Source organism: Xenopus tropicalis, chromosome 7 (assembly GCF_000004195.4).
Source record: "Xenopus tropicalis strain Nigerian chromosome 7, UCB_Xtro_10.0, whole genome shotgun sequence".
Lineage (NCBI taxonomy): Eukaryota > Metazoa > Chordata > Amphibia > Anura > Pipidae > Xenopus > Xenopus tropicalis.
Window position 1 is genome coordinate 30,763,784 of NC_030683.2, and position 17,729 is coordinate 30,781,512.

The 17,729-nt window shown below is 39.8% G+C and overlaps 1 protein-coding gene across 2 annotated transcripts; it reads right to left on the reverse strand.

The window, feature by feature from the left end:
• Window positions 1-201: 201 nt before the first annotated feature.
• On the reverse strand, window positions 202-17,715 carry poll (polymerase (DNA) lambda). Of its 2 annotated transcripts, NM_001100246.1 has the most exon segments (11): window positions 202-1,652; window positions 1,803-2,325; window positions 2,805-2,973; window positions 5,079-5,207; window positions 5,642-5,815; window positions 6,507-6,818; window positions 9,590-9,770; window positions 11,827-12,124; window positions 13,940-14,059; window positions 15,787-15,894; window positions 17,686-17,715. In NM_001100246.1, coding segments are annotated over 8 exon segments (1,734 nt in total). In that variant the 5' UTR covers window positions 14,049-14,059; window positions 15,787-15,894; window positions 17,686-17,715; the 3' UTR covers window positions 202-1,652; window positions 1,803-1,963.
• Between the last annotated feature and the right edge of the window lie 14 nt (window positions 17,716-17,729).

Here is a 17,729-nt window from a genome sequence, read left to right on the forward strand (position 1 = left end):
GCATGTGCAGGGAATCAGCAGAAAAGAAGATGGGGGGCTACTGGGGCATCTTTGGGGGCACAGATCTTCCCTGCTAAAGGGCTGGGGTTGAATTGGGCTGGTACAGAACTCAAACACAATGTACAACAGTTCTGCCTTATTTCATTAGGCTTTAGTTCTCCTTTAAGTAGTACAAAGAAATAAATACATAGCACAATACAGTCCAGATGTGACCATCTTTATTGAGGCATTAAAAAACATTCTTTGTGTAATGATCCTTCATTTGTAATATACTTGTAGTCCGTGCCTCACTGGGAGGTCTCAATGGGTGCCTGTACCCCCCGGGGGCAGCTTTAAATTGGCAGAACAACTCCAGGACCCATATTCATCCAAATACACAGAATAGGAGTAACTGGGGGTAAGTACAGCCTGTACAGGTGGCGCCATGGGTGCACTGCTCGGCACTATAATGTATAATGGGCAGTACTACTGGGGCCTTTCCCTCCTGCAACACAACCCTTGCTGTTGCTGAAATTTAACTCCCAGCATCCTCTGCACTTATAACTCCATTGCTCTAGAGTAAATGTACTTACCCTAATTAAATATGCAATAAATATAGTAGAATAATGTATGAATAATATATTTGTCACGTTTGACACAATTTGTTCGTAGTCATGATTTTATGCACATATTACATTCTTCGTTATAATTTAAAGGTATCATTAAAAAAGCTAATGATGTCACACTTAATGGGATTGTACATCATTAGAACTACAGAAACATCTCTCAGAGACCAAATACGTACATTCAATAATGAGCAAGTGTGAGTATTTTAAAAGCAAATTATACCATGTTTATAAATGACATTTTCTTTCACTTAAAGGGGTGGTTCACCTTCAGGTTAACTTCAAGTTTTAACTTTAAGAATGGACTATCCTTAGCAACAGTTTAATTGGTCTTCATTTTTGTTTTTATAGCTGTTGCATTATTTGCCTTCCTCTTCTGAATCTTTCCAGCTTTCAAATGGGGGTCACTGACCAGGCAGCCAAAAGCTACTGTACTGCGAGGCTACAGTTTTATTGTTACTGTTACTTTTTATTACTTATGTTTCTATTTAGGCCCTCCTCTACTCATGATGTCTTTCTTTTAAACCACTGGCTGGTTGCTAGCAACAAAAACAGGAGAAGTGCTGAACAAAAAGCTGAAAGGTGAACAACACCTTTAAAAGAGAAGGAAAGGTAAAAACTAAGAAAGCTTTATCAGAAAGGTCTATGTAAATAAAGCCAAAAGCGTTCACAGAAACACTGCACTGAGTCCTCTGTCAAAAGCTTTGTTGTGTCTGTTTTCCTGTGTCAGAGACATGCAGCTCTCTCCTCTCTCCTGCTCCCCCTCCCTCAAGAACCCCTTCCCTTCCATTGGTTGGCTGAAAGGAAGAGAAGAGGGGCCATACGCATATAGGCCCTTGTGCGGTATCTGCCAGTACAGCCTGCAGGCTGATCAGTTGGGGTGCTATAAGAGTTGCCCAGTGTATGACCAACTTGAGTACTGTATACTGTTGAGGCAATTTATACTAATTCATATATACAGATACTCCATCACTGGCATCACATAAACTGGAGATGAATTTGATTCTCTTGGTGCCCCAAGGTTTATACCATGTATCTTTGCAAAGGGGAAGAAGCACACCAGTGTGTCGGCAATGCCTTTAAATCATTTATTTGCAGAAATGAACAAACAGCACTGTGCTGCAAAAAAAAGATTTAAAGGCATTGCCGACACACTGGTGTGCTTCTTCCCCTTTGCAAAGATACATGGAAAAAAGGCTTGGGAGCGGCTGTGGAAGTGAAGCACCCTTTGAGAACATGTATGTAAGTGGTGTGCTGAAGATTTTTCTTTATGTTGATTGAACCAAGGTTTATACCAACATTAATACTGGATTAACACAGCATGAATATGATTCTTTTGCAACTCATTCGCTAATGGCTCACCAGTCTCTCTCATGCGGTTCTCTAAATGGAAGCCCAAGTATCTCAAAAATCTCCTTCTCAGTTGGTGTAGGGAGCGGGCAACCTGCGCTGACCTTTACGCTCCTATTGCGCACAACATTCTTGTTAAGAGAGTGTTCTGATAGGCTCATGCCCTTGGTTTTGGCCAGTGCACGCATGGAGCGGTTAAAATGCGCCGAACCAGTGAAGTACATAATCGCACAGGCAAACTCGCCATAAGGCACGACTATAATATCCAGCCTCCGGTGCCTTTGACCTTCTCCCGGGAGACTACAAACCCCCAAATATTTCTTCTGATTCCCGTTCACTTCTTGATTCACCAAATCATCAGTCAGAAACCCTGCAAAGTTCATAGAAAAGCAATAAGAGAATCAGATTGGGTCAAAGAGATGAGAGGAAGAGGAACATTGCAGTTTGACTGATGAAATAATTCAGATTTCTTTCTGAGCGGCGCATTAATTGGCAGACTCTAGAGTGGCCGCTCGTTAATCACTCCCTGCTTCTGAGCGTCTAAGTACCGTCATTGATTACAACTGTTGAGGAAGAAACTGCAAATCATGACAGAACGTTGGAGCGAGTGTGCTTTATCATTACACGCGGCTAAATTACAGATCCTTCTGTGGCGGCTAATGCAATGACATAAGTGGTTTGTAGCCTGTGATTAATCATGGAGGAAGAAGCCGTCCCCATCAGAGGGTTCTGCCGTAGCTTTTGAGAAGATTTGTGGTCACTTCCAGCCTCTGAAAGTTATTTCATGAACGTCTTTATTTAAATGATTACAAGTTGTTCTGAAGGGATGAGTAAGTGCATATTTCTTACCTTGCGCCTTCAGCCCATCGATAAGTTTGCTAAAAACTCCTCTGTGCGACTTTCCATCGGGGTGGGTTACTAGCACATCGACATCACCACAAGTTGCTTTGCCACGGCGGAACGAGCCACACGCTACACAAATCAGCTCAGGGTTAACAGCATGGGCCGCCTCTCTTACCTTGGAAAAGTGGATACAAATAAATAATTAGAATTATTTATCATATCAGGTAAATTAAGTTTAAGAGCACTAAATTCCTGATTTCTGACTAAAAAGGTCTGTACATGGACACTCTTCAGTCGTTCTCGATTTCAGTACTTAAAAGAGAACTCCAGTTTCTGGAACAAAATTTTTAGTATTATATATAAATATATAATTCAATTTTGAATTTCAAAATGAACATTTGGGGGCCCAGAACAGAAACTGTATGAAAAAAAACACTCTGCCAATCAAATTAGTTTGCGTGCTAGCAGCTTTAGTGCAGGCAGCATCCAGCCACTGAGTGTCTATCACTTAGGAATTATTATCCACAAATAATGTAACAGACTGTAATACACAAGGAATAAAATGTGTGTATAGCTATAGATATATATAATGTGTTTCTGCTCTCATGTGCTGATTAAAAGCATAAAGCTATTAGGTGGAATTATTAGAGATATATGGGCAAGAATTTATTATCTCCCTGCTTTATACTGATGTTGGAATTTGGTCTCCAGGCTGTGAAGGGGCAAGTGCAATTGAGAAGTGTTTTATATAGTTCATTCCATTTTAATTAATGTTGTTTGGAAAAGTGGCTGTATGAGAAAGTATATGCTGAACGCATGCTGTGTGAATGCAGAAGGGACCTGTATGCAATATACCCAGCATACACTTCAAATGCCATTGCAGCAGCAGTAAGGTAGTTAACTGCTCTTCTAAAATATATATAATGTCAATGAAGTTGTAGCTTCAAAGTATTACTTTTCCTTATCTCACTTTATCTGATTAGGACTGAGGATCATCTTTCATTAGGAGCATAAACCTATTAATTCTATCTTGTATTCCCATGACATGCTTAAAGAGGTCACGACTCTTTTTCTAATGCATATTTTGTCTCTTTTTAATGAAGATTTCTGAAGACCTGCTACATTGCAATTGAGTGCAAAAGCCCTTAGATCTTGATGTGACATACAGCAAGGACAGTGGCTAATCCCTTAATCCCCTTCTTTCTCCTTGAGACCCAGGACGAGTAATCCAATCAACAACAATAGGCAGTGACTCCTCCTCCTGCAGCCGCCACAACAACCTGGTTGACTTTTGAAAGGATGGGGAGGGGGAAAAAGAAAAAAAAAGAGGGTCCTTGGAATAGGGAAAGTCATTCTCGAAAATCTTTAACGTGACAACCGTATTTGAACAAAAAGGGAGGAGGTGGCTGTGCTGATGGTGGGGGGGAGGAATGAGTCTTTCGTCTTTAATCATACGCATGGGAACAAGTTTCCCAGTGAGGTCCTGAGTGGTGCGCATTCTTTGAGGTCAGGCTCTGTGGCTGAGTGACAGCGTCGCAATGACCGATGCTTCCACGGTGATGGGGTATGCAGGTGTAACATAAAGCAACTTCTTCCAACCCACCCCAAGGGATCCTGTCACTCAACAGCAACATTCTAACTCCGCTGCCTTTCATTTGCTCCAACAGACTGTCTTTGAAATATTGTTTCCTGATGATCATTACAAAGAGCGGTGCTCTTACAGAAGCTTGTGGGAGAGAAGCCCTTTCTGAGCGGAATATATTAAATGTTGTGACTGAATAATAGCAGAGAAAGAAATTCGAAAGCAAAGGCACAAAATACCCAGAAAACAAAGGCAGGAGCAAAGCAGAGTTTATCTGCACAGCTTGATCATGTCTTCTAGTTCAATTCCCAGTGGCAAAAGATCTCAAATGTAGCTGAACAATCCTTGAGTTTGGGAAGAAAAAGCACATAAATGTTCTCTGCCAGTTGCCAACTATTTATTAACAAAGCAGACAATCTATTGTGTTACAGCTGCACTGCGCTTTGTATCAAACAACCCTGTTACAAATTGCTGCGCCATGCAATGAATTGCACTGTATGCAGAGTCGCCAGATGGGGGCTCCTAACTTGCTTATTAACTCCTAGTATGGCCACCTTAGCAGCGAGCACATGTTTTAGTGTAAAGAGTGGCTTCCAGATGCTATATAGTTATGGAGCTAAAACCTCTAAAGTTCTTTACTCAGGAAGTATAATATCTAATACATGGAACTGCCATTTACAATGGATCAGAATACTCACAGTTTGTTCAATCTTCCCAGCCTCGTCCCTGGGCATGCGATCCAAGAAATCATCATAATGTTTTAGACCAATAGCTTGTTGCGTGGTCAGATTCCCTTTCGTGCGGATGTCATCCAAAGTCCGAAAGCCCTAAAAGAAAATAAATGTGTATGGCAAGTTAACCCTCTTTTTATATGAATATGAGAGTTATTCAGCTTTAGGTTTGCTTTGCCGTGAATAATTACAAACTAATTGAATTGCTAAGCAAATGTCTACAACAAATATCAACCTTTAGAGGGGCATCTTCTAGGTATATGACCTGCATGTATCCAATCGCAGGACTGACTGCAATGAGATGCATGCTTATGGAAAGCAATCGTCACTGCAGCTTGGCACCCAGGTTAAAGCATCATGTAATGCACAAAGATTCATATGACACACAGTGGTTAGCATTGGTGCTTTGCTGAACTGGTGGCTAGAGTTTGAAACCAACCAGGGCACTATCTGCAAGGATCTCTTTGTACGTTTTTCCTCCAGGAGCATTGTCTTTACTGGGCCATGACCAGAAAAGATTTGGGACCAACCTGTTGATACCAGCTTTGTGCCGTTTTCACTCCAGCTCCCCATATATTGGAAAAGATCTCCAGCACAGCCACACTGTCACTGATATGATCTAGTTTGCGCAAATGTCCACTATCAAGAATTTCTTCAATTTTTTCAGCCATTTTCTTTCCAATGCCTGGGATGCTAGCTGCTTCCTAAAAAAAGAATGAATAATATGAAGATGAAGATGGAGGAAGAATCTATATATAGATATATAGAATATATATATACTCTCCCTATATGAATGAGAGAAAGTACTGCACTCACAGGAACTTCTCATACAGAAAAGTAATTTATTTTCTAAAATTTCCAATGTTTCGAGCACCAAATGTGCTCTTTCTCAGGGTTTGTCCCAGAAGAAGAGCACAGCTGGTGCTCAAAAACGTTTCAATATCACCTGACGAAGGGGCATGCGCCCGAGACGCTGTGTGGTTTTGGCAAATTTAAAAATATAGAGGCTGGTCAGCTTTGCATACCAGTAGTCTTTCTTCTAATTAAGACACCATGTCCAAACACATAAAGATCAAATCAACAAAACTAACACCAATAATACAAAGAAAGGGGCAAAGTTTCCCCTTTATATCTTAAGTATTCATATAGGCCTGGTGTTTAAATTACTTTAGGGAGATGAATGTGAGCAAGTGTGCCAAAGACTTCTCAAGGGGATTATTTCACGGGTGTGAAAAAGTTGTGGGGATAAACCTCCACATATAACAAAAGTCACAGAACTTCCAACCTGTGGCCCTTCAGCTGTTCATGGACTACAATAGCAGTTCAGCAGCTGGAGGGAATTCAGCTGGACATCACTGCAATAGAAAGCAAACACTGCCATTGTAATGCATTTACCTCACAGGAGGTGACAGGCTTGTGGTAGCTTTTGAGAGCATTTATGGCTTTTGAGTATCCCAGAGATCTCCAGCGGTCTCCTTGAACAGAATATGCCTTGGCAAGAACCTCCAGCTTGTCTGTGATGAACTGGTTGTAATTCGTCTTCTTGCTTTCAGATGAGTGAGCACAGACCCACTTTCCAGTGACAGTATTTGGGACTCTGTGGCTTTTTACAGTTGTTGGGTCAGGACGCTGGCCAGATATCAAAGCATCCAGGTCTCCTTGTGTAACACCGGTATCTTCTGTGTCGCTAACATCATCATCTGAATTCTTAGCAAAGAATGAGAAAAAACATTAATAAAAATTCTATTAATAAGCAGCTAATGTACAGAAAATTTTAGAGGTTCAAGGCACCCCTTTTGCCACCCAGCTTTCACTCTTCACCCTTTAGCTCAAGCCAAAGTTTCAGATACATGGAAATGTTAGCAACACCTTGATTGGGTGCCGCATTCACTGTCTTGGGCTCTATTAGTAACAGAAGGTTTAGGAACATCTGACCTAGGGTTTAAGGTGACAAATTATGACAAAATACATTCCATCAATAATTTTTAAACAAAAAGAATAACATTTTTATATTTTTTGTTGAGAATTCAATGATTGTGCTTCTATACCATTTTTTAATTTTCTCATAGAATCTATTTATTGAAATTATTAGGAAGAGAATATTTGTTTAGCCTTAGATGGCCTATAAAGGTGTAACTGGCACAGCTTGCATACTGCTTCCATTATTCCTCCCATAGTCCTTTTTGAGTTCTTTAATAGTCTTACAAGAAACCAGTAGGGCATGTGGAGTGACAACAAAGGGTGAATAACAGCAGGAGGAACAATCCCCTAAATTTCCATATAGCATGTACAAAGATTGCCATGAATTAGATCAGACTTACTCTCTTTCACTAAGCACAGTATAGGGGAAACCTTAGACTAATCTTTAAAACAGTATAAAATGACACAAATTACACAAGGCATGCGTTACCCATTTTCCTATGAGCTAGAACCTGCAGCCTCACCAAAGAACTAGACCCTCTCTGCTAATAGGTAGACCATAAGACATGCTGACCAAGATTGTGAATGTCTGGGTCTGGCCACTTAGACTAATGGTTGAAGTGCTTTTGAGTTTTGCACATACTTAGCACAGGCTGCACAAATCTGATTAAATTCATCATATCCCAGGAAATCTATTCCACGGCATTGGGTGCCACTTTTCAGTTATCTGCCCTCACACCAAAGAAGCACCCGCAGTAATGGGTATTACCCAGACTGCAACAGGAGGAAGCCATAGGGACATCTGTAAATTAGGACATGATTAGTAGCTCTGCTTACACAGCATCAGCCCCTGGAACTCTTCTGCTGGAAACCAGCCCAGCGGTTGCATCAGTGCCTGCTACAATCTGCTCCTCCCACAATCTTGCAGGTGGGGAAGAGACTGCATTGCTATTCTGAGTGAGATATTGGCAATAGATGCATGTCTACATCAAAAGGGAAGGTGAATAGGGTTATGTACAGCTATAAATGGGCAAATGCTTGCCGTGGTCCAGTAACCCACGGCAACCTGTGGGCTTTTCTAACTACACTAAACCAGTGAAAGCAGATAAGCTGTTATTAGAAATGTTTGTCCAAGTGCCATTGCTTTATAAACACTGAAAAGGAAATGCTGGTACAGACTAGAATACTATAAATACAGTATTAGAAAAAAACATAAATGATCTGACAAACTGTAAGCTATAAGAGTCAAAGTACAAAGACACCAATGAAAGTGATATTGTAAATAAAGTACAAGATGACCTAGTAGAAAGATGCAGCAGGTTCTTTACCAGACGAGAGAGTTAAACGTGGCTGTTATGTCAGGCTCCTAAAATAGTCCTATGACTGCATGCTTGCGCAGTATGTGTAATGCTTCAGGGCACTGCTAGAATTATTGACAGGCAGTACAAAGTGAATTCAATTATCCTTCTTGAACTGCATCTCTGACATCAACTCGGTGCCAAAAAATAAAAACTAAACTCAGACGCCACAAACAATGACAGAAAGCTACCGCTTTTTAGAATGCTAATTAATAGCTTGGCAAGGTAACAAAAAAAAATTAAAAAAAGGTTTTATACAGTAAACAGGAAGCAGTTGCCCTCCCCAAGCATCCATGGACACACCGGGGATCAGTTATTAACCCTGCTCAGCTGTCTATTGCATATATTCTTACATTCTGCTGGATGCCCTGGTCCACCCTGAAAAAAATTTACCATGGACACAATTTCTCAACTTGCCAGATATTTTATGTGGTTACTTCAAAGCTGGAGTATTCTGGGACTAAATGGAACAAAGTGAGAGAAATTCTGGCAGCATCATTTATCAGTCTGCACTTATATCATGGCTTCCTTGCTTAATAGTGGGCCCTAATGCATTTACTTAATGGCAATGTCCCAAAGTGAACCATGAAGGCAGTGAAAAATTCTGGATGGCAAAGATGCTTTTGATTCTAAGACGTTTTTTTCCCTATATCTGAATGTGTTTATGGTTCGGGCATTTGGTTTTTAGCCATGGATAGCCTAATCTTGGCAGTCATTGGCCCCAGTCATTAGTAGAATTACAGCTCCTTATACTCCAAGGCAATACCATCTAATAAATAAGGCTTAACGCATTCCAGTGGGATGTTACAACCAGCTGCAAAGGCCAAACCTGTTACCAGATGGAAGCATTAAAGGGGTGGTTCACCTTTAAATTAACTTTTAATATAATGTTGAGGGAAAGGTGTGAGAAGCAACTGAATGCAGATTATTATGCCAACTGTATATGCATTATGGTAAGGAAATTTTCATTGTACAAATTAGGGGTCACTGACTAACTTGTGTGCCCCAACAGTTACAGATGTGTAACAGACACATAATTCATAGCATTCAAGATTCCCAGTGAGGATAAACACTATAATACATGACTCGTTACTTGAAATTATAAAGAAATGAGAGAGAATGTGAGTTTATGAAAAAGGAGCATTTTACCTTTAAAAGCTACAGCTTTGAAGCTAACATTTGTTTTGCCATAAATATTACCTGTGTTTTTGATGTGTTGCTATAATTCAGTAGTGGCAAATCAGACACATGTTGCGTTTGAGGGTTGCCGGCTTGATTCAGTTTATCCGGGGCATGGGGTAGTTCATCATGCTGTTTCCTGTCATTCCGCTTAGTCTCACAGCTTTGTTCTTTTTCTGCCTGGTCCTTCAAATCCAGGTACCTGTCACAGAATTATAGTTATTTTGCGTTTCATCATTGCCTGTGGTTTGCCTTGATGTCTACTTGAGACCTACTTTTATACCCACAGGGCGAATACCTGGGAACATGTTAAGTGGGATAACCAGCACCTTACTGTTAAGGACACAGCTTCCAGGAAGCATACATGATTAGAAAGTGTGGTTTTCTCAGATTTAGGAATTATTTACCGACAGACTTGAAACATAAGGCTTCCCAAAAAACAAGTGACATGTATTGCCCTTAGGAGACAGAAGTGACACCATGCAGACATTCTTGTACCCTAGTGCTAATAGTAACCATTATTTCATTTATAACTGAATATCAGCTATATCTACTGCTATGAGAGTATACAAAAGGCTGCAGCTTTAACCAAGTGTTTTTACTGACACAGTGTGGCTGCGGACTATAGGGGTCAGTCAATTATATATATATATATATATATATATATACATACATAATATTCAGTCTGTATTTTGTCAGCATTAGTAGTAACCAATTGGTTAGAAAGAGTTTTTTATTAGATACACAGAGAGAAACCTAGCATTGCGTGATTAGTCTGAACTTAAATATACACCGTACATAAAATAACAGGGCCATCCCATGATTTTCATTCCTCCTGTAATGGCAGCAGGGGCATTTTGAACACTACACTGGGCACTTGTCAGTTAGCAGCCACTTCTCTTGCCACTGTCTATGGCTGTGGGTGTGAGCAGAACAGAACATTCCCACAGGCAAAGCTTTTCCCACTTATGTGCATGGGAAGCACCTGGTTTGAGGCTAGTTAAAGAAAAGGCAAGAAACAAGGGAATTTAAGCTGTTTATTATCAGTTTAAAACCCCTTAAAAAGGTTGTTCACCTCCAAGTTAACTTTTAGTATGTTATAAAATGGCTGACTCAACTTTTCAGTTGGGCTTTATTTTTTCAACCTTTCAAATTATTTGGCCTTTTTTTATTATTTTTTCCAGCTTTAAAAAGGGGGTCACTGACCCCAGCAGCCAAAAACTATTGCTCTGTGAGACTACAACTTTATTGTTATTGCTACTTTTAATTACTTATCTTTCTATTCAGCCCCTCTCCTATTCATATTCCAGTTTCTCATTCAACCCACTGCCTGGTTGCTAGGGTCATTTAAATCCTAGTAACTAGATACCTGCTGGAATGCCAAACTGAAAAGCTGCTGAACAAAAAGCTAAATAATTCAAAAACCACAGAAAAAAGAGTGAAGATCAACTGAAAAGTGTCTCAGAATATTAAGCTCTACATCAGGGGTGCCCAGACTTTTTCCCCCTGCGGTTGACTTTTGGCCCCTCCCCATGTACATACGCATACCCAATAAAAACACGGAACCGCTGCACTTCCGCATTTCCCAGCTTCGACGCGGTCAACCAGAAATCCACGGGGGAACGAATGGTTGACCAGGATCGGCGTTTTGGCCACCCCTGCTCTACATCACACTAAAAGTTAATTTTAAGGTGAACAACCGCTTTAAAAAGCCCCCCAGAAGCCAACTGCTAATCAGCAGAAGGAAAGGCAACTGTTAGAGCTCCCTATGCTGCAGGGCTAGCACAATTGATATTAAGATATTAGGAAATATGGTACCGTTTCATCTGATAAAGCTCGACTATTCTTTGGGTCTTGAAGCTCATATCACCGATTTAAAATGACATTAATAAACATTAATCTGCACCTAGTCCTGCTCTGTCTCCTAGTTGTCCTGTAAAGTGCCAAGCTTTGGTGGAATGGAGCCATTTGCCCCAGCAAAGCTCTATGTAAAACTCTACAAGTGAGCAAGCCAGTCAGTAAACTGTTCTATTACAGAGGCAGATTTATCTTGCAAGATTCCCAGAAATTCAAACTGTTTTTGAGTCTATTTAGCCGAATACTGGGCTTTAGGTGGAAGATCTCAAAGAGCAACTGGCAATAGCAGCAAGTCCTACAGAAGGACAGCGTGGGATATGAAGGGAATTGTGCTGTATAAATGCAGGATTTTGAAATCTAAAGTCAACAGGATTAAATCTGGAAACATGTAAGGCATTTACCTGTCTGGAATAAAGATTCTGTAGCCAGCAGTGTTAACCATTTGTTTTTCTTTAATACAAAGACTTAGCCAGGCTGACTTTACAAGTTGAACGTGGTGAGAAATTTTTTCCAGTTTTAGTACCCGGAAAGCACGATCACAGTCCATTTTCTCATCTACTATGATGTGCGTCACCTCTGAGGAAAACTGGGAAGCAACCTGACCTCCATTTTGTATAATCTGCTTTTGAAATATTTCAGATCGGGCCAGGCCTATTCCAGCCTGAAGAATATGCGCATGGACTCCTTCAAAGAATATACCTAAATAAAATATAGGAAAAAATGTTTAACTCATTGACAGCAATTTTTTAAAATCCAAAATGTCTAATCACATACGCTGTCTGGGGCAAAACCATTTGCTGGAGAATCTGAAGCTATGCACTATACACACAGACCCAAAATACATGTGGCAGTTGATACTGTATACTGCTGGACATGGGAGAATATACTAAAATGCACTTACTCCAAAGATGCAAGAACAGGCAACTGGTTTACATATATACTAGTATATTATAGATTTAGGGTATCCTTTAGTTTCACCTGGGTTGTTTAAGGTGAGAGGGCTTTAGAAAAGGGAATTATGGGATTGTAATTTAACCTGCAGTTAGGGTTGTCAGAGCATATTGCGTCATCATTTTGACCCATTTTTTTGACCCACCTGAATGTTCCCCAGTCTTTTTTTTTTTTTTTTTGCAACTGATGCAATTTTTTGGTTCCCCAGTCTTTTTTTAGCAATTGATGCAATTTTTACAGGAAAAACACAGATTTTATGTATGACCATTTTATGTTTTCCCATGCAAAATTAGGGTTTGGCTGTAAGTTAGAAGATGTGGCAGCCTTAAAGAGAACAAAAGGTAGAATCACTAGGAGTGCTGACAAGTTGTTAGCCTCCCCCCCAGTGATTCATTCCCTTTGTCCCCTCCCAGGACCAGGGCTACTCTTCTTCTTCAAAAAAAATCATCAACCCATGGTATTTTTTCTCTGAGCCCCAACATATTATTCCAGCCAAGGTTTCCTCTGTGTTGCACGGGGTGAGCTCAGGCTCACACCAGAACTTTCCTCTGCAAAAAGTACCCCACACCTGGGCCAAGAAAGTAAGCAATTAGAATCACGGTGGTGTGCCTAGCAACTTGGCACCAGTGACTAATTTCTATTTCTTTTAACTTGTAAAAACATGGTAGCAGTCAAATCATTTTGAATGGTAGGTCTCCCTTTTTCATGGATATGGTTTCACCATACAAATATTATTCTCATGCTTTCTAATGCCATTAGAAATCCTTTGGATTAACCCACAGGAAGGAAAGATTGAGCTGAACTGCTGTCAGCAGTTAAAGAACAGCTCTTTATATATAAATAAGCAACTACATTGCTACTTAAACTTCTCTTCCCCCACATCATGCCACCTAGATTAAGGACAAACTAAATGCCCCAGAATTCCTTTTCCTAAAGCTCTTCCTGCCCAATGGCACAACCTGTGTAACTGAAGCTCAACACAAAAGGTAAAATAAAATTACAGAAGCCAAAAACAAACCATGGAATGGTACAAAATGATTACAAAATCACATTTATTTTATTATATCCACATATTTTTCTTTACTCTCAGCACATACAAAACACCATAATTCACAATCTGGAAGTGATACTTATGGGAAGATTTACTAATCCATGAATCCGAATCCCGAAAGGGAAAAAATAGTATTGGAAACGAAAATTTTGTGACTTTTTTTGTCGCCGTCGCAATTTTTAGTATTTGTCGCGACTTTTTCGTCGGCGTTGCGTCTTTATCGTATTTTGCGCAACTATTTTGTCGCCGTCTCGATTTTTTCGTATTGAGCGATTGTAAATCAGATTTTTTCGCGATGGCGACGAGAAAGTCGCAAAAATACCGATCATTACGAAAAAAAACGCATTCGGACGCCTTCGGACCGTTCGTGGATTAGTAAATCTCCCCCTTAGTTTTACTCAGTGGCCCTCCTAAGCTTATAAACTCCCAGCATACCTTTACATCACGCCTTGTTCTCCCTGCTTAAATAATCACATAGCATTTGTTATTTCATTTTAAAATATTTACAGTACCATGAATGTCTGGGTCAGTTTTAATTTTCTTCCCATCCTCTTCTAAGGTAGCATTTTCTCTCAGTCTCTTTACTTTAGGGAATGCTTTAACAATGCCTCTGGGTTCCATGCACAAGCACCCTGGGAAGGATTAAAGAACAGAAAATGTCACTTTGTTTTGCACGGGTATTCAAATGATAAGTGCAAATGTACAGAGGCAATATGTTTATATATCCAATTGTTCTGTTAAAAGTGTCAAACACAATCAAGAAATACACACTTTGGACAGTTTATTACAAGATGCATAAATGTCCCAGCACGTAAACCCACCGCAACCAAATTTACATTCATTATTATGTGGTACACTAAACAAAGCTGATTCTGGCTGATTCTTATGGGTTATTGCACTAGAACAATTTTGCCACTCACCTTTTATTTTTACATTCAAACAAAAACCGGGTTGCTACAGTCACTAAGCCTAACCAGATACACAAAAATATGTTCAGTAGCTTTCCAATATATATATATATTGGAATAAGACTGTCCACCCTGTGGCTGTAGATGAACAATAGCACCCCGCATCCTTAATGCTACCACAACTAGAGGGTGATGTCACGGTGCGCTAGGACATGTAGTGAAACCACAGCTAAAAGGCAACAGATATTTAAAGGGGTGGTTCACCTTTTAAATTAAAAATATGATTTAGACAGTTAAATTCTGAGACAATTTGCAACTGGTGTTCATTTTTACTTTGTAGTTTTCATTTATTTATAGTTTTTTTTTTGGCCAGCTCTCTGATTTGGTATTTCAGAAGCTATCTGGTTGCTAGGGTCTTGTCTACCCTAACAACCAGGAAGTGATTTGAACAAGAGACTAAAATATGAATAGGTGAACGACTGAATAAAAACATAAGTACTAAAAAGTACAAATAATAATAAAAATGTAGCTTCACAGGGAAATAGTTTTTTAGTAACTGATCCTCATCCAATAGCTGGAAAAAGGTATAAAAAGGGAGGCAAATTATTAAAATACTATAAAAACCACAGCATGCTAAAAGTTAATCCATTTTCTCCCATTACACAAAAGAACACATACTGCTAGTAGGAGGAAGAAACTGCTATTTCATTTAGTAAAAGCAACCTATCATTTGCCCCTGAAATTCCCACACAATTAAATCTCAGTTTAGCATTTTCCTGCTTGTCAATGAGCCCAAAGAGACCAATATGCCCCCTGGAATAGTAACAGTTCATTTTGGATATGAAAAATATCATAAAGTCTTGTTTTATTAAAGGAAAACTAAAGCTTAACTAAAGAGGTAGGCTAGAAATGTTGTACATTATGTTTTTTGCTTCTGTACCAGCCCAAGGCACCCACAGCCCTTTAGCAAAGAAGATATGTGCCACTGAAGATGCCCCAGTAGCCCCCAATCTTCTGCTGATTCCCTGCACATGCTCTGTGCTGCTGTCACCTACCTGAGCTTAGGGACCGATTGACATTATACTGTATATACTATATATATATATATATGATATAAATGTCACAATATAAGGCTGATTAGTAATTAACACAGATGATCTGAAACTCTGAAACCATCAGCCCATTAATTTTGGACGACCCCTAAGCTTAGCTTCTCAACAGCTGCCCAGAGTGCACTGAGCATGTGCAGTGTCGCAGACACTTCTAACAGAAGTGTCCAGTATGGCCACCCCCTGTGACAACTTTAAAGGACTGGATTATTACTACTACAGAGATGTTGAACATTTAGGCTGGTTCAATACGTTCTTTATATAAAATATGGCATGTCTGGCCATATTCATTTTTAGGGTTTAGTTCTTTTTTAAAAGCAATACTGTATGAGTAGTACTTACAAGGAAAACCTCTTGCAAAGTTAGTGTCTCCTCAGTGTCTCCTTCAGACTAGCGTTTAAGCAAAATTAAGGGCAATTTGGCAAGAGTGCAGTCAAGTAGCTTCAATTCCTATGGTAAAACAAAAACATTATTTTGGTTATATATTCATTATTATATTTATTACCTGTCATTCATATGAAGAGTTGGGTGTAACCTACAATTTTACCAGATCCAACTAACATTTTATCATCTGAATTTACATTCACTAAAGCAAGAACTGCCAACTCTTCTTTTAAAAGTGGATATGGAATAGAAATCCTGTATGGTTTTCTAATAATTACAGCAGCAGACTGAACTACTTATAGTGCAACCAGGCAATCTGCATGTAAATTTACTCTGAAACATGTGTTATATTAAATTTGTGTTGCGGGTTCCCAGTCTGTACACTATGGGGCTGATTTACTAATCCACGAACGTCCGAAAAGCGTCTGAATGTGTTTTTTTCGTAATGATCTGTATTTTGCGACTTTTTCGATCGCTCAATACGAAAAAGTTGCGACAATTCGCAAAAGTCGTAAAGGCTATGAAAAAGTCACGACAATTCACTAAAGTCATAATGGCTATGAAAAAGTCGCGACAATTCACGAAAGTCATAATGGCTATGAAAAAGTCGCGACAATTCACGAAAGTCATAATGGCTATGAAAAAGTCACGACAATTCACGAAAGTCATAATGGCTATGAAAAAGTTGCGACAATTCACAAAAGTCATAATGGCTATGAAAAAGACGCGACAATTCACGAAATTTGTAATGGCTATAATAAAGTCGCGACAATTCGCGCAAGTCATAACGGTTACGAAAAAGTCGCGACAATTTACGAAAAAAATCACAAAAAATACGAAAAAGTCGCAAAATGTTAGTTTTCCAATCCGAATTTTTCTCATTCGGATTCGTGGATTAGTAAATCAGCCCCTATATGTGGCTTTAACTCGCAGACTGGGGTTACCTGATGATGGGATTTCCAGCCAAAACTATCAACCCGGGCAGAGTCATTAAGAAAGGACTGTGTTTCTATGTAGCATCTGCCTGATGGGAGTTTCCTGCCAGAAATATCATTACCTGGCCAAACCCTGAGTAGATACAGGTAGGGAGATCATCGCTTTTGCCCTGTGCATCGGCCATTAGGCTGCAGACTGCCAAGAGAGGCAGAGTTGGCTTACAATATCAACCCACATATGGCCAGCTTACTGGCAATGGCACAGAGAGACTGGCAGTGGGGAGGCAGTAAAACTCACAATTGCCCTCTACTTTTTTTTATGGTATCGTCTGGACTGGTGATTACTGTTAACCCCAATGGGAGGCATTTCTTGACCTCCCATTGACCAATAAAGTCAATGGAGCTTTTTCCACCAAAGGGAATCTCCCCATTGCCCTCAGAGTCAGTGGGCTTATATATAGGAACCAGTGGCTAGGGTTACCACAAAATGAACCCAGGGCTGCTAAATCAATCTTTTCGTCCTTCTAGTAAAATTGGCATTATTCCCCCACCCTACCCTACCCCACCCCACCCCACCCCAAGCAATAAACAGTAGCAAATAATATAAGTACACTTAATAACAGACCATTGTGATTGCCTAATGTTCTGCTATACAAACAGCTACACTAAGGAAGGTAATCAATACTTTCTCTTATGGAACCCAAACCCTAAGTAACAGTACGGTTTAATGTGTGATTATGTGTTATTTTCTTTCCCCAGCAGCTCTCCAGCCATCTCGGAGGGAGATGTAGTTCCACGATTCTATATATCACTGCTATAGATCACTGCGCCCAAATAGTTACATGGAAAATACACACACAGCGCCCCAAACAGAGAAACAAACAGTAACTTATCGCTTTGTCCCCCCCTCACATTCACTTACTAGAGTTCAACACCACATCTATAAACATACACGGACATTTAATT

Bases quoted from the DNA above. Each gene is read 5' to 3' on its own strand.
- poll (XM_031904738.1), bottom strand. From the start codon at position 14,048: ATGGAACCCAGAGGCATTGTTAAAGCATTCCCTAAAGTAAAGAGACTG. The intron at 9,771-11,826 runs GTAAATGCCTTA...ATTCTGTGACAG, and splicing joins AGAATCTTTATTCCAGACAG to GTACCTGGATTTGAAGGACC. The intron at 5,208-5,641 runs GTTGGTCCCAAA...ATTTTCTTTTAG, and splicing joins CACAAAGCTGGTATCAACAG to GGCTTTCGGACTTTGGATGA.